Source organism: Drosophila albomicans, chromosome 2L (assembly GCF_009650485.2).
Source record: "Drosophila albomicans strain 15112-1751.03 chromosome 2L, ASM965048v2, whole genome shotgun sequence".
NCBI classification, from domain to species: domain Eukaryota; kingdom Metazoa; phylum Arthropoda; class Insecta; order Diptera; family Drosophilidae; genus Drosophila; species Drosophila albomicans.
Genome location: NC_047628.2, coordinates 8,079,299 through 8,104,448, shown reverse-complemented (window position 1 = coordinate 8,104,448; position 25,150 = coordinate 8,079,299). Strand labels below are relative to the sequence as shown.

At 37.0% G+C, this 25,150-nt stretch overlaps 5 protein-coding genes across 8 annotated transcripts in view; 2 read left to right on the top strand and 3 right to left on the bottom strand.

The window, feature by feature from the left end:
* The window catches only part of LOC117564679 (mucin-5AC), a 101,152-nt gene extending 92,817 nt beyond the window's left edge, over positions 1-8,335 (bottom strand). The window contains exons 1-2 of one of the 2 annotated variants that reach the window (XM_052003010.1): positions 7,976-8,335; positions 1,639-2,232 (exon numbers count right to left, since the gene is read on the bottom strand). The gene's annotated coding sequence lies outside the window, so the exon portion shown is untranslated. The remainder of the gene's footprint in view (positions 1-1,638; positions 2,233-7,975) is intronic. The other variant, XM_034243545.2, reaches the window with a different exon arrangement.
* Positions 8,336-10,010: 1,675 nt separating this feature from the next.
* On the top strand, positions 10,011-11,225 carry LOC117564781 (uncharacterized). Its single transcript, XM_034243684.2, has 2 exons — positions 10,011-10,524; positions 10,587-11,225. Exons 1-2 carry the CDS (start codon positions 10,409-10,411, stop codon positions 11,164-11,166), a joined length of 696 nt encoding a protein of 231 aa, XP_034099575.2. The 5' UTR covers positions 10,011-10,408; the 3' UTR covers positions 11,167-11,225.
* A 609-nt stretch (positions 11,226-11,834) lies between these two features.
* On the bottom strand, positions 11,835-12,606 carry LOC117564202 (FAD synthase). Its single transcript, XM_034242880.2, has one exon. The coding sequence runs from the start codon at positions 12,501-12,503 to the stop codon at positions 11,844-11,846; it is 660 nt and encodes a 219-aa protein (XP_034098771.2). The 5' UTR covers positions 12,504-12,606; the 3' UTR covers positions 11,835-11,843.
* An 876-nt stretch (positions 12,607-13,482) lies between these two features.
* LOC117564561 (vitelline membrane protein Vm34Ca) lies at positions 13,483-13,955 on the top strand. The gene has a single exon (XM_034243394.2). The coding sequence runs from the start codon at positions 13,530-13,532 to the stop codon at positions 13,878-13,880; it is 351 nt and encodes a 116-aa protein (XP_034099285.2). The 5' UTR covers positions 13,483-13,529; the 3' UTR covers positions 13,881-13,955.
* Positions 13,956-15,405: 1,450 nt separating this feature from the next.
* LOC117563694 (uncharacterized) lies at positions 15,406-24,988 on the bottom strand. Of its 3 annotated transcripts, XM_052002381.1 has the most exons (7): positions 24,823-24,988; positions 24,200-24,708; positions 18,630-18,761; positions 18,098-18,504; positions 17,959-18,031; positions 15,913-17,169; positions 15,406-15,854 (listed from the first exon to the last, which is right to left on the bottom strand). In XM_052002381.1, the coding sequence occupies exons 1-7, from the start codon at positions 24,830-24,832 to the stop codon at positions 15,714-15,716; spliced, it is 2,529 nt and encodes an 842-aa protein (XP_051858341.1). In that variant the 5' UTR covers positions 24,833-24,988; the 3' UTR covers positions 15,406-15,713. The 3 variants fall into 3 exon arrangements, with proteins under 3 accessions (XP_051858341.1, XP_051858342.1, XP_051858343.1); XM_052002382.1 differs by lacking the exons at positions 24,200-24,708; positions 24,823-24,988 and adding an exon at positions 18,891-18,929; XM_052002383.1 differs by lacking the exons at positions 24,200-24,708; positions 24,823-24,988 and adding an exon at positions 23,029-23,168 and having other exon boundaries at positions 15,407-15,854.
* Between the last annotated feature and the right edge of the window lie 162 nt (positions 24,989-25,150).

Genomic DNA, 25,150 nt, shown 5'->3' with positions numbered 1-25,150 from the left:
TATATATGTGTTTTATTTATTTTTTACTTTTAATGCACGTTTTTCACATATTTAATAAATTTATGACGAGTCCGTTTCGGATTTGGTTGCATACTACGATGGATTGAATTGGATTTACATAAATAGCCCCATCTGCACGACATATAAATATGCATATAAATCTTGAATGTAGATTAGGCATGTGCAAGAGCTTTAAAACTCAAGATAAAACCTATACAAGGCTTTTCTCAAAATGCATATATTTACTGCGGCCATAAAGTGCGATAATATAAAAATAAATGTATTTGAGGACCGAATTCTGCATTTACAAATCCTTCACACGCATAAGCTCGGCTATTGCATTGCACAGATGGCTCGCCATGAAAATATTGAAGTTATGGGCGTATAAAAACCAAAATATTCCTTTGACTGGCAGATACCCGGGATATGTATGAATATGAAAAGTATAAATCTATTGACATATTTTAAATTGAAACGAATGTTACAAAAGAGGCTCTTCAATAATTTAAAAGTTATTAAAGTAAATTTTAATTTACACTTTCTTTTAAATGAACTTACACATAAAACTATTGACAATTTTTAATTTGAAAAAAAATCTTTCTTTAATATATATATAAAAGGTATTTCACTATTTAAATACATTTACAAATAACTATTTCAAATGATATAATTGAAATATTTCTGTCATACAGGACATTTGACAAATGCCATAATTAATATTGAAATATAAATAGAAAATCTTGCAAGGATTGGGTTGGACAGGTGTAAATTTTGCGGGCTTCTGGACTAATTAATTTGCTGGTAAACAGCACATTTGCAAGCCAACAATATTTATAGCCAAGTGTCATAATTTTTTCAAACCGCTTGGACGACAGGATAAAAAACACAGTCCACCCACTCAACCGTCAACAAGAACAATAACAATAGCAACAAAAAAATTGGAAATGTAGGTCAGCAATGTGAATTGAAAAGCAGCAATGAGAACGACAACAACAATGAATTACTACACATATGTATGTATATATGTATGAGTATGTATGCATACATAGGTGTTCAGGGTGTGGGAGTGCGGCTGTGAGTGTATGCGTAATGTTTTGTGCTTTGTTTGTCACGCTGTAAAATCAATTTTCATTAAACTCTGCCACGCGTCGTATGAGTAATCAGCAGGCAAACAAACAAGACGCACAGTACAATGTTGCGTATGCGTAATATTGTATGTCTCTTCTCTTTGTGTGGTTGTTGTTGTTAGTACGTTAACATATTGTGGCATAAATCAATTTAACACTAATTTCAATAAAGCTAAATGTCACATTCAATAAAGACTAAATATACCAGCAGACTAATAAAAGAAAGTAAACAATGTCAGTTCACGGTTAAAATATATCCTGCAGTAATATGGCTAAAATACGTTTACCAAAATGTTAAATTTATATCAATGAAATTAATATATTTCAGTATTTTATACTTTATTTGTATTTACAAAAGAATTTCTGTAATTATAAATAAATATAAAAATACAAATAGAAAAGTGAAACCTTCTTCTACTGATATCCAACATTCCTATTTTTACTCAGCTTAGTACTTTACATTAACAACATCATTTATGTACATAAAATACACCAATTATATCGAATTTACCTGCTGATGTGTGTTGCAGTTGTCAGCGAGTGTTTTACGTTGTATTAAAACATTATTTAGTTACTCGATTCACTACATTCATTTGTTTGTTTAGATCAACATGATAATGATGATAAAATAGCAACAACACATGAATATTTTTAAGCTCGATAACTTGCCGCCTTTGGCTGATTTTCTGGGCAATTGCAATTGGAATTGGTATTCTAACCGGCTAACGTTCTCTTCTGACTCTTTGCTTACGTTGTCGTCGTTGTTTGAAGTGTTGTTGTTGTTGTTACTATTGTTGTCGTTGTTGTTGTTGCTGCTGCTGTCGCTGCACCCAAATTGAATGTGGGCGCAATTTTTAATACACATTTTCCTTGACTGACCTTTGGCGCTACGTTTATTGTATGTCAGCAAAAAATTATTTGATTGCACTTTCCACAATTTCACAATTGCCGTTAGCAGTTATTTAAGTTTGTTATCAAAGTCGTTGGTTTAATGGCTTCCAAAGTTATAGTTCTAGTTTCAGCTTTGGCTTTTAGTTTCAGTTTCTTGTTTCATTTTAGCCTTGCAATGTGCATCATTTGCATACAATTCACATAAAACGATGCTCTGAAAGCATTAAAAAAACTCGTCAAAAAATTGCATTTTCTAATAACTCAATGATTTCTTATGTATCTCTTCACGATATTTATGTTAACTATGTATATATTCAAACTAAACTAATTAGCTTATAAACCCCTAAGCGATATTACTATACTTAAAAACTAATAACAGCTTTTTAGTATTTATGTGTTATTGAGTATCAAATATACACATACAACACTTTTAAGCTAATGAATATCAAAGTATTGTTTAAACATCATTTTAGACTTTTTTGGCAATAAACTTTCTAAGCCATCTATGTTTTTCCTTTGATTTCGTGTTTATAAACAATACACAAAAACCGTTAAAAAACAAGTAAGAAAGCTACAGTCGAGTGCACTCGACTGTGAGATACCCGCTACCCATAATTTTCTCAAAATATACCGAATATACTGCAAAAATACTAAAAATATACCAAATAGTATATTTGGTATATTGATATAGTACCGCATTCAAAATATACCATAGACGGCACAATATACCAGATTGTCATCTAAAGCAACTAAGACCCCTAGTAAGTAGGCGTGTTTGCCCATACAAAAGTATTTCTTTAATAACTTCGACAATTTTCATCTGATCGCAACCAAATTTTCAGGAATCATAACTACTATAGTTATTATTATATATACCAAAATTCGCAACTCTAACTTTAAAATTACGCTTGTTATTCGATTTTTTTGATTTGCGGGGGCGGAAGTGGGCGTGGCAAAAATTTGAAACAAACTTGATCTGCGTGCAAACATAACAAATGCTGTCGAAAAAAAATTATAGCTCTATCTCTTATAGTCTCTGAGATCTAGGTGTTCATACGGACGGACGGACAGACACACAGACACACAGACACACAGACGGACAGACGGACATGGCTAGATCGTCTCGGCTGTTAAAGCTGATCAAGAATATATATACTTTATAGGGTCGGAGATGCCTCCTTCTACCTGTTACATACATTTCCTGCCGGCACAAAGTTATAATACCCTTCTACCCTATGGGTAGCGGGTATAAAAATCTTTATAATGTGAAATGGTAGCACCTGAGTTGGCTTTAGATAAGATCGCAAATAAAACCCGAATATAATGCGATAAACAAAAGATAACAAATATAATTATACGAATATCATTATAAATACTTTTCGTCGACATATAGTATGTAAAAACAATTTGATTTTAAATATCATTTCCTTGCACATGTTTGACTATACAATTCTCGGATATATCTATAGGTTTACAAATATTTTTGTCTTTCAATTTAGTCATTAGCTTATCTGTAAAAAGCGCTATTGGATATAAATATTTGTCTTTCCGAAAAAATGTACACAAAGTTTAATTTATTTCTATTCAAATCGAAGATTTAATTTTCAATGTAAATTTCGGACTAAAGTTTGAAGGTTTAAAAACATTTTTTGTTGTAAATTAGTCACTGGCTCATCTCGACAAAAGAAAAAGGAATAACAATAATTATAAAAATCGTCGGGAAAAGCAATTGACACGAATTTTTTATGTCACTTCTGTGCAATTATAAGACAACACTTTCAATGCAAATTTTTGACCAAAATTTGTATGTTTAAAAACATTTTTTATTAGAATCTAGCCACTGGATTGTCTCTAAAAAGTAAAACCGACGTAGACTTTCATGATGCTTTTGATGTTTATTAGACAGCAATAAAAGTTGTAATAGCCTACAGAAAATGAAGCCCGAAATGCGTAATATAGCAATCAGAGAGTTTGTGTATGGCAGTTGATTAAAGTTGAAAATCGTTCAAAGTCGCAAAGAACTGTTGAGAATATTACACATACGCCACATGAAACGGGCCACCTTGAAAACTTTCACTTCTCACTACAGTCGTCGCATATTTCTATTTGGCGCTGCGAGTTCTCGCTTCAGCTGCTTTTGCGACTGCCACTGCCACTGCCGCCGCTGTTGCTGTTGCCTGTGGCATGCGACGCGTTCGCCAGCGTTTTGTATACTAAGGACAGATGTGGAGCAGCTGCGTCTCAGCTCCTGTGGGAAGAGTGTGTCGTGTATCCTGTACTCGGCTCTTTGTTCAAATGCGCGCGCAGCGTATCCAAAGAGCGGCAGTTGGGAGAGTTGACTTCGCTTTCGGGCTTGTTTATAACAACAAAACTCTCTCGTCAGTAAAGTGTGTAGTCATAGTTGTTGATGTTGTTCTTGCTGTTGTTATTGTTATTGAGATTTATGTTGTTGTCGTTGTTGTTGTTGTTATTATTTTTGTTGTTGCTGCTGCTGCTGCACTTAACTTGAACTTTTGAAAAGTTGGCAAGACGCACGCGGCGCCTTGTTTCAACCGATTTCAAGGAATTTACTTAGAAATTTTTGTTTTTTGTTTTCGGTTTTCTGTTTTTTGTTTCTGCTGAGACAGTCAGGCGTTGGCCAGGCCACACATATGGATTTGGCAGTGGCTCACACCCACACAATCGATGATGAAGATGACGACTTTGAAATAAATATAAACACTCGCATTGGCATTGACCAGGTCCCATTAAAGGGCCAAACCAAACTTAATCGAGCTAATCAGAGAAGGCAAAACGAACAGCTTCGAGCACTCCTTCAGCTTGGCGTCTATCAATCAATTCGTTTGTCTAATTGACAGCTAATTGGCACTACAAAAGTCAATAAATACTACAGATAAATACAATTATTTGCAAGAGAACAACCATCGTCTATTACTTATGTATATTTAGTCTTATATTTAGAATTAATAAATCATTTTTATGTTTTTGAAAACACATGATAATGTCAACAATTTGCAAGTCGTCAAAGCTGTTGAATAAACCAACTTTTGATAAACTGAATCAGAATACATTAAAATATCGAATAGCAAAGAAACCGCTTATCGTCACGATCAATAAGTTGAATACAAATCATTCACATTTTGTGCCAAGTTTACAACACCCTCTAAAAAAGAATAGATAACTTCCATCATGATTGTCCATCGAGAATACATTGAAAAAGAGCTGAAGAATGCCTTGGCTTAGTTGGCAAATTTGCAGTATTTCTTAGTGCAGTGCTTATAAGAAATGCAATTCAGTTTGGCTTGCAAAAGTCGAAGCTATAATCTATTTTGCATAGCAGCTCAACACTTAACACTACCGAGGCCAGTACAACTCCCCTCTCAATGGCACGCCTTCCGCCCCCCATCACGAAAGTGTGTTATATATTCGAGACTGCTTTGTATATATTCAACGAAATTATCATCTAGCTTCGTACGTGCCACCAGGCCAAGCTAGAAGCCAAAGCAACCTCCACACTGCCTCACTGCCTGGCCTTGGTAGCGCCACAAGCTTCGCAAGCTCGTGCAGCTGCGTTGCCTGCTGCACCATCCTACCAGCCCCATCAGCAAGCTGCTTATCTCACAGGAAACACTGGTTGCTTGTGAGTCTATGGCAAAATTTGCAAAAAAAAAAAATTCACACACACATACACACCGAAAAAAAAAGAATACAGAATAAAGAAAAGGAAAAACGAAAAACGAAAAGTTGCCAACTGGAATTGGAGCAAGAAATTGTAAGTGAAATGTCGAAATGTTTTTTGAGCATTGCAGGTCTCAAAGAAAGTGCTTAAAAATTGTATACTTGTTTATGGCATGCCAAAAAGCTTAAATATTTCTTCATTTCTTTATTCCATGCATTGTTTTCGCTGCCAGAAGTGTTTGCCTGGTCAATGCCTCAACAAGTTTCTTGTTGAAACACAATACATGTTGGGCAAAAAGCTTGGCTAACACTTAAAGCTCAAGTCTAGGCCAAGTCCACCAATGTGTAAAGGAAATGCACAAAATGTAAAATCTACAACACAAGGGTATCGATGTGTATATGTTTGCCCTCAAACACAATGCATAAAAAAAATACAGGCAGTTAAAAGCCAGTTTTATATTCATTACAACGAGTCGGCCAGCACCAACAAGAACAATTTACGACTCCAGAGAAAGGAGGACCACTGTTTTTATGGCTCAGCCTGCTCACCTTATAGAAAAGGCGCTCTCACACGCACACCAATACACACCCCCATTCACACCCATACACACACTCACACTCACACACATGGGCCACCCACATGTTCTCTCGCATTGGGCTTAAGTAAAATAAATGGTTTCCAGCAAAAATAAAAGAAAATCAAATAGCAAAAAAAAAAAAATGAAAGTGAAGTTTGATAAGGCTATACAAATTTAAGAGGTTAATATAATAAAAGCAATTTCAACTTAATAGTCGTTATGAATTGGAACAAAAAACTATTTATTCCGCGATGCAACATCAATCAAGAAGATAATTCTCAATGAAATATTCAACTCTAGAGAATGATTAATATGATAAAAATCAACGATGCCAAAGATAATGAGACTTGTCCACTTATTCAAAGAAGATTTTGTACAAAAAGGCACAGCATATTAGATTACAGTTTAAGCGTATTTAAAGTCCATTATTGTATATGTGGAAAAAACTGGATCATCTATAAAAACCGATTATATGCTTAAGTTGAGAAGAAAGAAAGAACACATAATATACCCTCCATAAGTTTTACAATTGCAAAATTGTTGAAGGACAGGCGAACTCACACACACTCACACAGTCAAGCGCACGTGTAGTAGACACACCTGAGTGTCAGACACACACACACACACACACATACACACATTCTATAGACGGAGTACATACGCACAAGCATATACTCACACATACTTATGTGGAATATACGCTCTGCCTTTACACTTGACTTAGACAACAGCAACAACAATAACGACAACAAAGCAACTGAGGCAGCAAAAAGCGAAAGTAAAGGCATAGTCAAAGTTTCCATTTTATTTTTCTTATTTTTCTGCTTAACTAACTCAAGTGAAAATCAACTTGGCTCATTTTGAAGGACTTTTTGGCATTTTCTTCTCCATTTTCTTGCCATTTGCGATTGTTTATTTATTTTGCGCTAAAAATTAAACAGCCACGAAACTTTTGTTGGCCCTGCTAAATTACTTTACACGCTACTTGAACACGCAGGCAACGCAAATTCGTAAATTCCAGGCCCGGACATGAGCTGAACATTTAATTTAATTAAAAATAGCATGTGAATTAAACCAAAGAAAAACCACAAACCACAAAAAAAAAATAACCGACAACAAACGATTCAAGCAAAAACTACTATAGTCTTTAAATACACTTTTGTTTACCGTATATAATATTACAGCTGTAACAGAAAGTTCCCTAGTGAAACTTCTCCAGATTTCTAATTAACACTTAGCATACTTTTGGTGTGTAACGTATATTTAACTTTGATATCAAGCAAACAATATTTTGCTATGCTTTAAATCAAACAAAATAGAATTAAACAAAAATATTGCAATGTAAAAATATAACGCAAAGGTTTACTGTATGATTTATGGTTGAAAAATATTTAATATATTGTTTCGGGTTTGCATTGACATGTTTCTCACTCGACAGCCCATGTTATTGAACATGGTACACGACAATTATAATATCATTATTTCCGTTGTCAGTCTGTTTATGGAGGATTCAGAGGCTCTAATAACTATATAAACACGAGGTGCTTGGGGCTCTAAGCCCATTCCAAGATGCAAAACATAACTGGGCCGAGACATGCAATGGGGCAACACTTCAATTGGCTGTTTACTAAAAGCATTTTATCTGCTTATTCGAGACGCTACGCATAACTTTGCTGATAAGAGATACATTTTTTTACGTACTTTCGTTAGAAGCTACAGTCAGAGCAAGAAGAAGCACAACAACAAGACGCGCACGGCAGGAAACATTTTGCATGGACAACAGATATTCGTGTGGTTAATAATTATGTTAGTTCAATACGTTTTCGAATTTTTATTTGTTTGTTAATTTCACGACCGATAGACAAAGATGCACACAGTAAGCTCATTAAACACTACCAAATTAATTCAATTATTTTGAATATTTCTTTTTTTAATATTAATTAATTTAGATTTGCAATTGATTCTATTATTAATATGTTGGCTTTTATTTTATGTTTGATATTATTATAATTCTTATTATTGTGGAATTTGGTTTTATTAGAGTTACAGTTTGTTGCTTGAAATTGAAGCCAGTTTGTTGTGCTGTTGCGTGTCTGTGTGTGTTAACGAAATGAGGAAAGATTGTCTACTGAATTTGCAAAAACTCGGCCCGAGCCAACAGCCAACCGAACTGAGTCGAGACATAGGCAGAGACAGAAGAGCTTTGCTGCTTCTGCTTCAGCTTCTGCTGGTGCTGGTGATGGTGCTACTCTACGGTCAACGTTGCGTATGTGTAACGTGCGGAGTGCGTGTGTCGGTGTAGTTCAGTGTTGGGCAATGCGCGCGCAAATTGCCAACGCTTGCACACAACAGGCAAATGGCAATGTCGCCCACAACAGCTGAGCGACAGCGACAGCTGCTGAGAGCTAACCGAGAGCCACAACAAACCGAGAGCGAGCAAGTCAAAAAGAGCGAAAGCGAGAGAGAGAAAGAGAGAGAGCACGCGCAGAGTGGCTTGCCTGTTAAAGTGAAAGTATTCTTGCTGATTAACAGGCAATTGTGGGGCACTCCCTCCACCCACACACACACACAATGCCATTAGAAAGGTCGCCAATTTCACTGATAATAATTTATCATTGATGTTGGCAATGCTATCAGCAGACAAGGAGACTGAAAGAGCGAGAGAGAGAGACAACAACAATCCACTCGCTGACCACTTTTGAATTGCTGACCGGAAGTGGCCGTTGGTAAGTGGCATTTCCTTAAGCAAACAATTGCCAACGGCTTTTGCCAATAAGTTGCAATTCAACCAAATCAAAAACGAACCAAGTGTAAGACATTTCCAACTAAATTGAGTATTTCTGTCTATGGCATGATTTATTATATTATTGACAAGCAAATATTTCTTTCATGATTTATTAGCATTTCTATTAAATCCAGTAAAAGGCGCTACCCATAGGGTAGAATAGTATTTTCAAGCAGAAGGAGGCATCTCCAATATCTCTATATATGTACATATATTCTTGGTCACCTGCATCTTAGAAACTATAAGAGATAAAGATATAATATTGTCGACAGTAATTGTTATGTTTGTGGACAGATCAAGTTTGTTTCAAATTGTTGCCACGCTCACGTCCGTCTCCGCAAATCGATAAAAGTCGAATAACAAGCATAATTTTGAAGCTAGAGCGGTTTTTGGTACATACAATAATAGCTATAGTATTTAAGATTTCTAAAAATTTGGTTGCGATCAGAAAAAACTTTCGAAGTTATTAAAGAAATACTTTTGTATGGGCAAAAACGCCTACTTACTTGGGGTCTTAGTTGCTTTGACTGACAATCTGGTATATTTTTCACTATGTGGTATGTTTTTCGTATAGTACCATATCAATATACATAATATACCAGTTGGTATAGTTTTAGTATTTTTGTGGTATATTATATTGGCATATTTGAAGAGAAGTGCCGCACTGTGTTGATTTTATTCAAAATGTGTAGCGGGTATCTCATAGTCGATCAAACTCGACTGTAGCTTGTACCATACTTGTATTATCACTTTTAATAAAAATGTGCAACATTATTTGAAAACAATAATACCAATAAAATCATACAAATATTAATTTAAACACGCAAACTTTTATTTCTGCATTAATAACAAGCATTTATAAAATAAAAAGAATAATAAAATACCTAGACTTAAAAACAATCTACCAGTCAAATGTACTGGCAGAGTTCACAACCCTAAAGAAATGCACCATTGATAAGTTTGTCTAAAACTGCAATATATTTTTATAACAATGTAATTTAACAACTCTTTTTGTTATATTCGGTGTTATTATCAAATCTCATTCTATTTCGAGCTGGCTTCAAATTATATCGCTCAACAGTTCAGACGTGACTCTCTATTATTATGCGGCTGAGGAAGAGTTCTGCGATATCTTAGAAGTTCCGCTGTAGAATCAAAAGTTCTGTTATAGTCGAAGCTTCATTTACATGCTGATTTACAACGTCGCATTCGAGGCCAGCAGCTGATGCAATTCAATACCAACAACAACAACAGCAAAAGTTGCGATTGTGTGGCGTCTATTATGGAGCTATAAAAACGACAGACAAAGTCACAAATGGGCAACAGTCAGCGCAGTGCAACTTGCAAATATGTGGAAGCAGCAAAATCTCAGCATCCCTCTCGTCATCTCCATCTGCATCCATTGTCTGATGCAAGTCTTTGCTGGCGCCTTGCCCATGGAAGTGCCTCGCTATAATCAACTAGGGTAAGTAAAAGTCACTTTCGGATTCACAAAATGACAGCATGTATTCTCATTCTATGGACTAGACATAAGCCACCGCAAGCAACCAACTCCAGTGGCTACAACAGCAGCCTGGTGCCAACAACAGATCGCTTGGGTGGCAAGCGTCCAGAGGAGACAGTTACTACGGCCGCGCCACAGTTTGAATATGCATTACTCGGCCATGATCCTGAGGATCAGCGTTGGTATCGCGTCAGTTTGACGCCCACCAACAACAACAACAAATTCGGTTACCGCGCCCAGTTTGCAACAAGAAAATCACCGCCCTTCGATGCACAGCTGGCGCATAAACATGATAAGACCATACAAGAGTTGCTCAACTTTTTAGAAAGATCCGAGGAGCACAATCTACTCAAGGTCTACGGCCAATTGTTGGCTAGCGAAGATCACGACGAATCGAAGATTAAGCGTAACATTGACGATGAAATCGATGGGGAGGACAATAAATTGGAAGTCAAACAGCTATTGAAATCGAACGGCAATCGACCACTGTTGCTGGTGGGCGAGTTGCCAGCAAATACCACGCCTCCACACAATAAGGGGCAAAATGGCACTGAAGTCTCAATGGTCAAGAACTTTGTGTACTTTATTAAGGGCTTAAAATAATTTTCTAAATTTCATTATCATATTTTGCAGAGTCGCACAACTCCAAAATTAAAAATCTATCATCAAAGAACAAATATATATTTATTCCGCAGTTTAAACTATGCTTTTTAATTTAAAACTCTTATCTAAAAATTTCACGCTGAAAACAATTTTAAATTCGCAAACAAGAAATTTTGTAAGCACATTTCATAAGCAAGTAAAATGTATTTGTATTTCACATCTACCATATATGGTAGTATATACATATACTTGATAAATATATATAATATAATATATTTCTTATTTTTAAGTAAACTTGTTTCGGAAACGGTACATTTTAACCACAAAATATGGGTACAACAAATGGTCTGCAAGTGCGCTCTCAGCTCTTATATTCAGCTTGCACTCTTCGAAAATTGCTAGCATACGAATACTCGCATACAGTCGGGCCAATTTAGCTGATAAGCTGTGGCGAGAGTATGTGTGAGGGATTCCAAGTGTATGTGTGTATGTGAGTGTGCGTGTGGCACACTTATTTGACACTTGCTGCTCCAATTGCAAGAAATTGGCAATTTGGCTGCAACTTCAAGCCAAATCTGACTGACTGAAACACAAAAAGGTCAAAAGCACAACAACAAAATACACTTGCACTTGACATGATTTCTATTTGACTTTTTTGTATGCAAGGATGCTTTGCTTTAAGGATTTTGATGGTGCTGGCGAGTGCGATTAACTAGTTGAGTATCTTCGCGATTGGCACGCTCCAGTTTGTCATCCTTGAGCTCATACGCCGGCCGATAAATCAATTTGCCCAGCTGCTCATCATAGGCTAACAAGCTGGGATTCATCCGAGTGCTGCTGCGTTCCCCTAACGATGTGTAACCCTGATCATAGAGCGAACAATAAGGCAGCTGACGACTGCGGAGATAGTTCCAAACGTCGTGATAGCTCCAGTCCAGCAGAGGAAAGATGCGCATTAACACTGGCCAGCCATTGTCGCAGGGCATCATCGGTGTGAGCTCAGCACAGCCAGGATCGGTGCGTCGACAGCCCAGAAACATGGCACGCACCTGCGGCTGCTCGGCCAGCGCTTGTTCGACGGCGAGCTTGAGGGGACCGTTGTATCGTTGCAGCTTGACGGAATAACGCTGCAGGGTGGTGGCAATAAACTGCAGCATCACCTCGTCGGGCTTATACAAAGTTGTAGCCTGCTTGAGTATCGCTTCCGTTTGCAATAACTTTCCCTTCACCAAAGCTTCATCGATGCTCTTTAAATTTTGAGTGGGCAACGTGTGGCAACAGCGTTGCAATGCAACTGCTCTTGGCCACACGCGACAGCAATAATGCAGGAGGGGCATCGTTCGGTATTCCAAATTAGAGAGCACTTTTTCAAATAATTTTCTATTGATAAACTTAAAAGCCTAAGCCTGACATAATAACATAATCATGGAACTTCAATTTTAAACCCAAAACATTATTCTTTATAATTTAATGAAATGCAAATTACTTCAAAAATTTAGTTATTAGTTTTATAGAGATCGAGTAGATATTTTTAAGCAGAGATTCTTAACTTAATAAATTTTAAAAACATTTATTTTTAATATGGGTAAATCCCTAGCGAAAAATGTCGCTTGCAACAATATTTTCATTAAAAAAAATCTTAAACTGAATCAATAAAAAAAGTAAAGGTTAATCGTACAGCTCTGGATTGACACAATTTAGAGCTAAGATTGATTTTTGCAACTTTTTCTGTTTTACGATAAACTATATAAATTCGTATATTTTTTGTACGAATTTGTTCATTTTTGCAATTATCTTAAAATAGAAAAATAATTCCAAGATTATTTTTAACTCTATTAAAAGTGCTAATAAGGAGCTATAAATAAATAAATAAATATATATAATATAAATAAATCTTTGGGTAAAATTAAAGAATTTTTCAATTTTTTCAATATCGCAATAATATCGCACGCGACCTTTTCGCATCTAAATAAACATATAGTACATTAACTATGAATATATAAAAATGGTTTGAATATTCAAGCTTACATATTTATAGATAATTACATGAATTAATTACAAAATTTAAATAAAAATTCTTTAAATATTAATGTAAACTGGCATAATAATCAAAAAAAAAAAAACTTTAAAAATGACAGCGGAAACAAATAAAAAATATACAATATAAAAAAAAGTCCAATAGTTTTTATGTCGCAAAGCTTGAAAAAAAATTGCTGAGCTTGTTGAATTGGCTCAAAACTTGGTCAATGCTTAACGCGGCAATTTTATTAGACTGCTGGCAGCTCTTTGGGTATATAAGGCCGATGAATTGTCGTAGTCAACATTGTAGTTCACTTCAAGCCAAGTTTAGCTCAAGAATCAACATGAAAGTGTTTGTGCTCATCGCCGTTTGCCTGGTGGCCGTATCCGTCAACGCTGCTGCTACCGATAAAGATGACAAGATGCTAGGCTCCTCCTACGGAGGTGGTGGATATGGCCAGCCCGCTGCAGCCGCCGCTGCCTCAGCGTATGCCGCACCTGCACCCGCAGCTCCCTCTTATGCCGCACCAGCACCCGTTGCCATCCCGGCGCCACCCTGCCCCAAGAACTACTTGTTCAGCTGCCAGCCCAACTTGACGCCAGTTCCATGCAGCGCTCCAGCACCTAGCTATGGCTCCGCTGGCGCCTACTCCCACTACGCTCCCGTCTACGCACCCCGCCCTCTGCAGTGGTAAACTGACAGCACGATCAGCACGATCAGCACGACGCACTAAATCAATTGAATAAAAAACGAATTTATTACCTACAAATTAATGCTGTTTTGCAATTTTGGATTATTCGAATTACTTTCTTTATGGGTATTTTATGGTTGATTCCACCTTGAATCGCTTCAATGGTTTTGCTGTTTCATCAAATTTGACTGAGGTAACACACTTAATTGAGCTAGAGGTTTTCCTAAAGACGCCAAAAAGATTTTTTTCATAATAGCACATTTGAAAGTATAATATAATATAATAATCTTCAGTGCTCTCTATTTGAAATGATCATAAAAACCGAAAAATGACATATAATATATACTATCTTAGAAAGACAGCTACAGTCAATTGTGTTCGACTGTGAGACACCCGCTACCTATTTTCAATAAAACTATATTCTACAAATATACTGAAAATATGGCGCACAATGCTAAAATTTATCAAAGGCTACATTTGGAATATCGATGTATACTACATTCTACATTCTTATCAGCCAAAGCAGCTAAGACCCGATTGCAGTAGGCGCAATTTGTCCTATTAAAGTATTTCAGAAATAACTTCAACAATTTTTATCAGATCAATACCAAATTCTCGGAAATCATAAATGAAATCCCAAAAAAAACATAAATGCTGTCGAAAAAAATGTATTGCCCTATATCTTATAGTCTCTGAGATCTAAGTGTTCACACAGACAGACGGACATGGCTACTATATTTCTTCTCGGCTGTTGACACCGATCAAGAATTTATATAACTTAGTGGGCCGCAGATGCCTCCTGCCTGTTACATACGTAATGGGTATAAAAATTAAACAATAGATTTTCTATAGGTTAAAAAATAATATAAATGTAAGGGGCTGTCCATATATTACGTAATCACTTAGGGGGTGGGAGGGGGTCAAGGAAATGATTATGTTTGATTACAAGGGGAGGGAGGGGTCTTGGACAATGATTACGTAATCATTTTATAAAAATTTTGTTGTTAAAAGTATTTATTCAAAAATTGGTTCAGCGCCGATTACTCTGTCGATAAGTACCGAATGTTATAATTCATATAAATGTAGCTGTAAACTTCGATTGGAAATCAAAGAAACCCCTTTACCGTGTGGCTGGACGGCGATAGGGAGTATGCCTAGTAATTCAGTCATACGAAGGATGTGAAGACCTCGAATGGCTTGACGAGGACTATATAGACGACGAAGACGAAGATGATACCTGCGGATATAAAGAGATTTTGACAAGCCAACTTCCAGTAATAAGAAATATTAAAGATTGGCTGGAATCTCCTTTTGAAAATACAGATTAAGAGAACAAATTTTCATATTTTTCTTTTTTTGTGATTACGTAATCATTGTTAGGGGGGGGAGGGTGTTCATCAAATGATTACTTTTGATTACCTGGGGGGGGGAGGGTGTCAAAAATCGCAGAAAACGTGATTACGTAATATATGGACAGCCCCTAATAGAATTCATGAAAATAAGAACACTTTTCGTCTGTTAAGCTTATGAGTTTGATTTATATATATTTGTAAAAACATTAACAAACTTTTTGCCTTAAATATACAATTTGACGCTGCATGAAACAGCAGAAGCACATGGTATCTCATTAATTACATTATCAATATCTCAGGGATGGTTAGAATTTTATATAGATCAAAACGGATTAAAGAAAATCCATAATAATTGCGAAAAAAGTGAAATCGAATTGTGCAAAGAGAACGAACAAAACAAAACAAAAACTGGCAAGACTGTAAAACTAAACAGACACAATTTGTTCAAGAGTTGAAAAATTGTTGTTAGCCTTCGGTCTGGGGGTCAGTAGTCGTCGTCGCCATCCACCTCGTCCTGGGCATCGTCAAAGAATCGCGCTGCCTGCAGTTGCTTACGTATGGCACCCACCTGGGTGAGTATCTTAGGAGATGTAGAGGACACGGTAAACTTTTGCACCGCAGGCACCTGCAACAAATTTAACTGATTAGATATGTCATCAATTACGAATATCGTAATTACGTACCTCCCAGCGCTTCTTGAGATTATCCATCTTTCGTTGAGTGCTTTCGGCAGGCAACGCACCCGTCTCCTTACGCGTCATCTTGGGCATTTCACGCAGCAGTGGCATCGACAGATTATGCGTCGGTGGCTCGAGCAGCACCACATCTCGCCTGCCTAAACTTTGAGGCATTGTCTGTGTGCCCCGATGCCGTGATTCGCTATTGCTACGCACATCTTGTTGATGCTTGGAAGCCAGATCGCCGTAGTTTTTGAGGTAACGTGATAGACGCTTATCTGTCTGCCGGCGCACTCGTTCCATCGCCTGCTCATCAGCGCTATCCAGCTCGAAGCTGTTGTTCGCACTGCTCGTGGCAATGGGCAGTTGATCGATCAACAGCGGCTTCACCGGCGTGGGTTTGTAATCCGCGTGGAACACTGAATTCGGTGAAATGTTGAAGGAATAGGGAGGCGAGTCTGCCTCAGTGGGATTCGCGGCATTCGTTTCCGCTGTTGGAGATGGCACAGCATAATTGAGTTCGAGCACACGAAACGCATCATCTGATTTCTGTGGTTTTTCTTCATTCACTTCGTTGACATGTGTGCGCTCAGTGTCCCGGCCACACGCGATCTCCTCCAAGCAAAAGGAGCACAGATTTCGCCGACAATTCATGCAAACATTGCGCTCCCGTTGGCAGGCTCGACACACATCACTCTTTACCAGACATTGGCTACACAGCGCGTAAAGACGTTCGCACTTGAGACAAACGAGCGCATAGCTATTCTGGCAATCGTGATCCACAGCATCGGCAGCTTCAGTCGTCTCGTCGCTCTGCTGTCCACCTGTATCATCGCTGGGCTGTCGCTGTTGTTTCATTTTCAGTGCCAACTTGCGCTGGCAGCGCAGACAACAGCTTTCATAGCTCTTCAACGGCTCATCGCAGAGCGGACAGATCTTTTCGCACAAATGGAAGCACTCGCGTTCGATTTTCGACATTTCCGGCAACTCAAAGTCAAGCTCCACGCCCGCTGGCAATGGTTCACCTCGACGATACTCGTGTCGCGCCGAATTGCTAAAGTATTTGTACACCTTGTTGGTGTTTGTCGTATTGCTTTTGCTGGCATTGCCATTGATATCCTTGTTGTCGGCCTTTGTATTCCCATTCCTGACAGGTCCAGCCAAGTCGTTGTGTTCCTTGCCGTGCAACAGCTGTGCATCCTCCTCTAGCTTGGCCAGCAGCTGCTCCCGCATCAGGCGATTGTGATCTGAGTCCTTGCGTGCCTATTGAATACAAATTTACACATTACAAAAATTATACATTTTTATATGTAGGTTAAATGGACAAATAAGTAAATAGGTAAATATAAGAATTATAATAATAAAATTAATTGATTTTAAATAAATAATATCTGATTATTCCTTTAGTATATTGTTTTTATATATTATTTTCAATATGTAAACAATATGTGAAGTGTTCAAAAATATATAATTAAATTGCTCTGCTCGCTAATTTCATTACTAATTATGTTGCCCTTTCTCTTTTATAGCTAGCTTTTGATTTGTTCAATTTGTAATTAATTGTCGCGCAACTTCCGCCCTCTAAGTATGTTGTGCTAATTTCGCGACCCTAATGCAAAACTAATACAAGCAAACCAAATAAAGCAGAGCCCCACTGAACTAAGGAGAGTTCAATTGAATGAACTACTTCGAGATATTCACCAACCAAATAAAAACTCAACCTGAAGCCTACACTTGTTCAGTAAATATAATATGTTGTAAACTGCACAATTTAGTTATTAATTCAAAATAATACATGTTATTAATGTATTGCATAAAATAAATAGTAATAATAAAATAATAAATCAATAAATTACAAAAATAAGGAGCTCTAACTCAATTTAAAGCAAAGAACAACATTTTATTGTAAATCTCAATCCTATTTCGTCCCAAAATAATGATTGGTGTAACGGATTTTAAGAACCTTAAGAATATGCGCAGATATTCCTATGTCCAATTCTATCTGTGCTGATCTATATCTTTTTTAAAATAAATTATCAATACTCAACTCACCTTTTCGGCACGTTGTCGCTGCTTCTCCAGCTGCTCCTGCAAGTGAATTGTCTTCAGTTGAGCTTCCAAGCGCCTTTTAAATAAAACAATGTGATATTCATCGAATTTTGAAATTCATTGATTTCAATGTGAAGCTCACCTGGTCAAAGCCTCCTCCTGTCTGCGCTCCTTTTCGCGCAGAATCTCAATGGAGCGACGCTTCTCCTCAATCTGTTGCATCAGATCCCGTTGATAGTCCCTTTTGCGCGCCGTTTCCAATTCGGCACTCCGCATATTACGCTCCAGGATGCCATCGCCAGTGACAATGTTAGAGAGCTCCACGTGACCCAGATCTTGCAGAAGCTGTTGTCGTGTGGTGCCTGGCCGTTTCTTGGGCGGCACGTAATTGGGATTACTATTTACAATTAATTCTAGGTCAGTCTTATCCGTTCTGCTGTTGGACGTCGAGCTCGTGCTTGTGGAATGATTCGAGCGCGACGTTTGCAACTCCTCTGGCTGCGACAGCTTCACCTGACGTCGCTGTTTCGGCGCCGGCGGATGTAGCATCTATAGAAATACAGTTGTAAAACGCACAACAAATCATTAACATAGTCGTCCACAGGTCATAAATTTCACACTGATTACCATAACCGAAGTTGACGCCATGGATTATGAATGCGACTGCTGCTTACCTGGTGCTTGAGAAAGTTCTGCTGATTCTCGCGCTGTCGCTCACGCAAATAATTTTGCCGTTTCTGATTTTCATTGTTAAAGCCGGGAAAATACGAGTAAAATGTGTCCGTAACCCATTGCTCCATATCATCCTGTTGAGAGTGAATGAAAGAGAAGAAAAACTCTCGTATACTTAATATCGGTCTATGCTTTGCTCTTATTTGTATTTGTGAATTTCTATTTGTATTTGTGTGTGTCACGCAGGATTTGGCGACACTAACCACCAGCAAGAAGCTCGTGTACATTTTGCTAAGGTGGTTGCTCGCTCTCTCGCTCGCTCGCTTGCTTCTCTTGACCACTCCTTCTTCTAATTGCGAGGCGACCCTCGCGCTCCAACAGGGGAAATTATGGGTCTAACTACGTTTCTTTGTTTTTGGGGTCAGACGATGGCGTTCAAGTGTTCAAATGGCAACGGACTGGAGCTGGAGCTGTAGCTGCTCCAGCGAAGGCTCCACATTGCCTACTGCCACTTTTGCCACATAATTTTTATGCCGGCGCGACTTTGACGTCGACGTTTCAAATCGCGTGCTGCGATGGCATCAAAAATTATAGAGAAATAAAAAACACACAGGTGAGAAATTGAACACATTGACTGTGAATGAACTCCAAGTTATCCTGGGATGGCAATGTAGACTTAAGATTCATTTGCAACTACAACTAAAGTGAACCTAAAATAAAACTCCGTAAAATATTTCTTAAATTCACATTCAATTTAAACTCATAAAATAAGTGAAGTTTTCTGAACAAATTTAAAATAGATTTTTAATACGGTAAATATATAATACCTTTTGTTTCGAATTATATAATATAGTATATTTAAGAAGGCTAAAAAGAAGATCACGAACTTCAAAGATACAGTTACTAACTTTGGTAACCTTATTATTATATATTATTATATTATTATTATTCTCTAACAATGTCCTGAATATTATACTTTTAGGAAAGAAGAAAAGACATACAACATTTCATTTTGTCTCTAAATCAATCAACTACGATCTAAAGAACACTATTGCAATTTATCGAAATCAATACATTGTACTTTGCAGCATATGTTATGCTATATATACCCCTCATTTTAAAATGCAGGGTATATTTATATACATATACAATTCACATTATGAGCAGTACGGAGAGGCAGCAACAACTGCGTCATCAACACCAGGCAAAGACGCTCGCCATGGCAGTTTATCAACAAGGCTCAGCTGTTACGACCTGCTCGAACCCAGGGCAAGGCAACAAAAGGCAAGGCTTCTCTTCTAGCATGAGTTCTAGCACCCCAAAAAGGTGCTTCAATTTATTAGCTGCATATATTTCACTCGACTCGACTCTTCCTATCGCGTCTCGTTAGCCGTGATGTGCGGCTTTATTAAAGTACATTTTAACAATTTCATCACTTGACAGCTTCAAGTTGTGCAATTTAGTTAAAGACATGCAATAATTAATGCCAATTTTGAGTTAAAAGTCTCAAATCGACAGCAAGTGAGTGTTATTAGTCAGCCATTCCATTCCGTCAACAAATAGTCCACAAATAATTTGCATATACTCGCACTTTGTTATTCGGGTCAAGGAAACTATCAACAAAACAAAAACAAAAACAAGAACAAGAAGAACAAAGAAAGGCGTGTTAAACGCTAAAGAGAGAAAATAAATAGTTCACGCATCTTAGGACTGGGTTCGATTGCAGTGTCCTACTGTGTATTAAGGGTACGTTGATCTAAGACATATACGTTGGTAAGTACAATCGAACAGATCACGATTTAATTGATCAAAATGTGAAAAATCAGCAAAATAAAAAGATAAGGTTTGTGTAATAATGTGAACATCTGCGACCACAAAATATATCTTAATTTCCGAGAAGAGATTTACAGACCAACACCTTCAAATATGATCTTGAAGAAGCATTAATATTACTTCAATTATAAAAACACAATCTCTAATCAGGTCACAAAGAATAGCAAATCTTTAACTAAGTAACATAGTTCTCAAAAGTTTATTGCATTTAAGAAATGTTTTTTACTTTTAATATTTTAACATTTATTTATTTATGTTAAGTAAATAACAAATCAGCTTTTAACAATGCTGTTTTACTATCATTCGTTTATGTTTGCTATCTTGTTGATTTATAGTTTACATTTGAAAGCTCATAAGAAAGCCGTAGCAAATATAGTAATTAGCAACTAGCTACATATTGACTTAAGTAAAAGTTTGATAAAAATCGAACACAAGTACAAACTCAACATGGCCATTTTTTTAAAGGTTTTAAGTTTTAAGTTTGTGGGCTGAGCTTTCCGTTGATTGACAATCAGTCAATCAAGCTACAACCTCTAAGCAATTTTGAATACATATACGAGTAATATTCTACTTGCAGTTGAACTAAAAATTTGCAGTTACTAAAAGCTTTTGCACCGTATACAGTAAACCGTTAACCCATTTGAGCTTAATGCTAAGCTTAGTTAAATTTTATCCACACTTTGGCATATTACTTGTCCATTGTCTGGACATTATCAAAGTTTTACTACGTCCATTCATTAGCGTCTCCTCTTGCGTGTTCCGCTCGAATTAGGTTAACTAAGTGGGTAAAACTCGTTTTGCCGATGCCGAGCGCGAAAAGTGCGAAAGCTAATGAAAATGCGTGTAAAAGCGCAGCGAGTGGAAAGCACAACAAGCGACTGGGAGAAGCGGGGGAAGGTGTCGGAATATCATTAGGTAGGTACAATTATGCTAGCTTTAAGTTCAAGGCCATTGAATGGAATTTAAAGCACAATAGGACATATCGCAGCGTATCTCTCTTTGCTCTCCAACCCCTTTTAAGCACCGAAAGCTTTTAGTGTCACGCTTTTCAAATTACTCTTAACGGTTCATTAACCAATGACGACCAAACGCTGACCTAAGCGACATGAAATCTAAATCGAAATAATACTAATAATAATCTCAATACTACCGATTCGTTTGTAAGTAGTAAATAGCTGACAAATTAATTAGAGGGCATGCTATACATAATATGTTATATGACCTTGCGCAGGTCGCTTCCCTTGTCCTCTTGTGAATTTAGGGCTTCGATGGTCTATAAAACTATAACTATCGATGAGCCTTGGTCACCTCATCAATCATCCACATACAAAATTGTCATTAGCTATTAAGTAAGCAAGCGGTTGCGGAAATGACCAGGCAAATGACCCCCGCATCCCGTGCAAAACCTCGTCAACGAACCCAAATGGCACAATGCACTTTGTGGACGGAAATTGCATGACCAACGGCTTTCGGTTTCCATGCTCCATCCCATAAAAAAATATATAAAAAGAACCACTAAAAAAATACAAACAAGTTGGCGAGGAAAAAACTTTAAAGTCGACAAAAAATAGTTTGTACAAATATTTCGAGAAAATAAGGTTTTACCATATGAGGTTTATTTTTACTCTTCCTAAAAGTTCTTACTGATTTTTATATACGTGAAATATATATATTTACCCTTTGAACCAAAAAAAATTTTTTTTCTATGATGAATATGTGTTTGAATATGGGATTTTATTAATTTATTCATTTTTATAATACTTCAATTAAGCAATTTAAAATCTTATATGTTTATTTTAAAAAAAAAACAGTACCCTAAAACTTATTACAAATATTTTAACTTTAATGAAATTTCATAGCTTTAATAGAGTATAATTTGCAAAAATTATAATATAATCAAATCTAATTCTTTTTTTTACTGCTAAACTAACCAAAACATTAAAAATATTAAAGCAGAATAAAAATATTTATTACAGAAATTTATAGATTTTGTTCTTTTCTGTATTATAAAAAAGACAAAAATAAATCTATTGTATTTCCACTTGAAATTTGGTAAACTAAAGAGCAAATTTCCTATGCCAAGGAATGTTATAACTAAATTCTCTATTTAATAGTCCGAGAACACAAAGGCATCGCAATAAAATATATACAACTACATAGATAATTCTATTGATTTTGTTGGCATATCTTTCATTAATATGCATTATTATTGGAATAACATAATAAAAACAAACTATGACTGAATTTCATTTGAAAATCTAGTTAATAAACTTCCAGTTGTTATAGGGCATACAGCTCTAGAATATATTTCCTACAGTCGTGCACATTTTTCTTGTCATGTGTAAACTTTTGACGTTTTGTTTGCTTGCATTTTCCATCAACAATTTCTTGCATTTTCATTTTGCCCCATCACCGGCATTTTGCATACATTGGTCACTGTGAAATTTGCATTTAAACGACAAACGTGAGCACGTAGTTATAATTAAAGCAATTAAATTTGCTATAATTTATTTGTTCCTCTTTGTGCATTTAAATTAGTGACAATTTGTTAGAACACGCCCAGCTCACCTTCACATATGCAATTAATTTATATTGTATAGTATAATGGTTAAGTACGTCTTTTGTAGGGTTTATTTGTTCAACGAATTTCAAGTTCAGGCGAACAAAAGTAACGCAACAAACGAAACGAAACGAGCTTCAAATTACAACTGAGCAGCGCAGGCAAATTCATTAAGCGAATGGACGTAAATAGAGAGTCGAAATAGTAACTGGAGCACGAAATAACACAACACCAACACTACTGCTAGCCTATAGTATACGTTATATATAGAAGCAGATACAACAAAAGCGTTGACAGCAACAATAGCAATAGAACAGCAGTAGAAAAAGGTCATTAAAGTTTCATGTAGCCTAACGAATATGGGGCGCAAAATGCGCTTAAAACTTTAGAATGCGCAAATGAATTACTTAATTATTGAAAAGCAAGTAGCAAAGTTACAGTTCAGAATGCTCGACGTTGATATACCTGACGAAATATATAAATTAGAAATTGACCGCTATAAGGTTTTTAGAACTTGTCCAAATCTTTCATTAATACAGTTTGTAACCATTTATGTTGAATGCTGGATAATTGAGATGTTGTATTTATATATTTGGTAGTTCTAGCTCTTATAATCTTCGATACAGACTCGTCTTCTGTTCAGGAATATATACACTTTACTCCCTCTTATGATTGCCCTTAAATTAAAATACCCTTCTATCGTAAATATGGCGGGTGTCACAACATTTAATAGTTTGTCCTAGACCAGGTGGCAACTTGCAACAGCTGCAGCCCATTGTCATGTTAGAGAGTCATATTTGCTATGCCGCATAAGTGGGGCACAAATGTTGTGGCTGCTCAGTTGCAATTATAATTGACATCATGCAATTAATAATTAACAATTACGAAGTTGATGAAAGCGAAATGTGGAAAGTGAAAGTGGGTGGAAAACTCACCAACTCACTGGCTGACGAAGTGACTATGAACAAACACTTTTGGAAAACTGCAGACAACTAAACGTCAAAGATTTGGCAGCTGGTCTCAAAGCTTCAAGTGGTTCAACGAGCCGTAAAGAATTTCTCACAGTTATGGAATAAATGCGAACATTTTTTCAGTTTTTTGTGTTATTCTTTGGCGTTACGCCAATCAAGCGTGAACAACAAATTGGCAAGCGGCCCCCAGTCCCCTTTCTCGACTTACCGCCTTTTTGTGTCGCCCAATTGGCAAACGATTCTCGCTTTGGGGACGCTCGCTTTCCAACTGGCGATGCAACGACGACGCATTTGGTGATTTGTATTGTCGCGCACTGCCAACAAGCAGTTCGCGCTGATTCACAAATTCCTTGGCTGACTTAAGCAGCGTTATGCTGGTGGCCTCCTGTTTCCCGTTTTCGTTGTCGTCCTTGTTGTCGTCCTTCAGCTCGTCCAGTTGCAGCTGCAGCTCGTCGTAGTTTTGGTTTTGCGTTGCCAAGGCAGAAGACGTCGCTGTTGCTGAGCTGGGTTCATTGCACCCATTGGCCATGCGCTGACATTGCACTGCTACAAAGTTATCCTTTTGCAGTAACAAGGCCGCTGGACAAGTCGATTGTGCATTGTTGATGTTGTTGCTTCTCGACTGATTGTTGACTGCATTAAGACGCTGACGCTCTTGCTCCAATTGGTTGCGCTCCAACGCCAAAAATTCCTGTAGTTCCACGTCAGCAAGGATATCTAAAAACAGCAATATAATATTAAACCACACTAATTCGCTTTCATTTAGCGTTTTAAAGTGGTCATAACCACTTCGCAACGTTGCATCTTTGAAATCAATTAATTACTACGAACCATTTTCCATTATCTCCCAGTTCTAATAAGCATTTTTTAAACAAATCCAATTGTTGCACTCTGTTCTGCTATTTTACATTGTTCTTTAACATAATATTTAATATCAGCTATCGACTTTCGAAATTGTTTATAGTACTGCGCGCTTGGTTGCAATGGAATGCGGCGAAATTGAGAGCTGCTAATTGCGCGTCACAAATTCAGCAGTGTTGCAAAATGGCGTCTAGCAGCAACAGCTGGCTTAATGCTCTGCAGCCCTGGACATTTTAATTTAATCATAAGCATAACAATTGTTTCTAAAATATTGCTTGAAATTTGATACATTTTTTCA

Coding starts and splice junctions, on each gene's coding strand:
- LOC117564781 (XM_034243684.2), top strand. CDS start 10,409: ATGTGGAAGCAGCAAAATCTCAGCATCCCTCTCGTCATCTCCATCTGC. Junction 10,525..10,586: donor CCTCGCTATAATCAACTAGG/GTAAGTAAAAGT, acceptor TCTATGGACTAG/ACATAAGCCACCGCAAGCAA.
- LOC117564561 (XM_034243394.2), top strand. CDS start 13,530: ATGAAAGTGTTTGTGCTCATCGCCGTTTGCCTGGTGGCCGTATCCGTC.
- LOC117563694 (XM_052002381.1), bottom strand. Junction 18,762..24,199: donor TTGGGCGACACAAAAAGGCG/GTAAGTCGAGAA, acceptor CACTCTCAACAG/GATGATATGGAGCAATGGGT. Junction 15,855..15,912: donor ATCTCAAGAAGCGCTGGGAG/GTACGTAATTAC, acceptor AATTTGTTGCAG/GTGCCTGCGGTGCAAAAGTT.
- LOC117564202 (XM_034242880.2), bottom strand. CDS start 12,503: ATGCCCCTCCTGCATTATTGCTGTCGCGTGTGGCCAAGAGCAGTTGCA.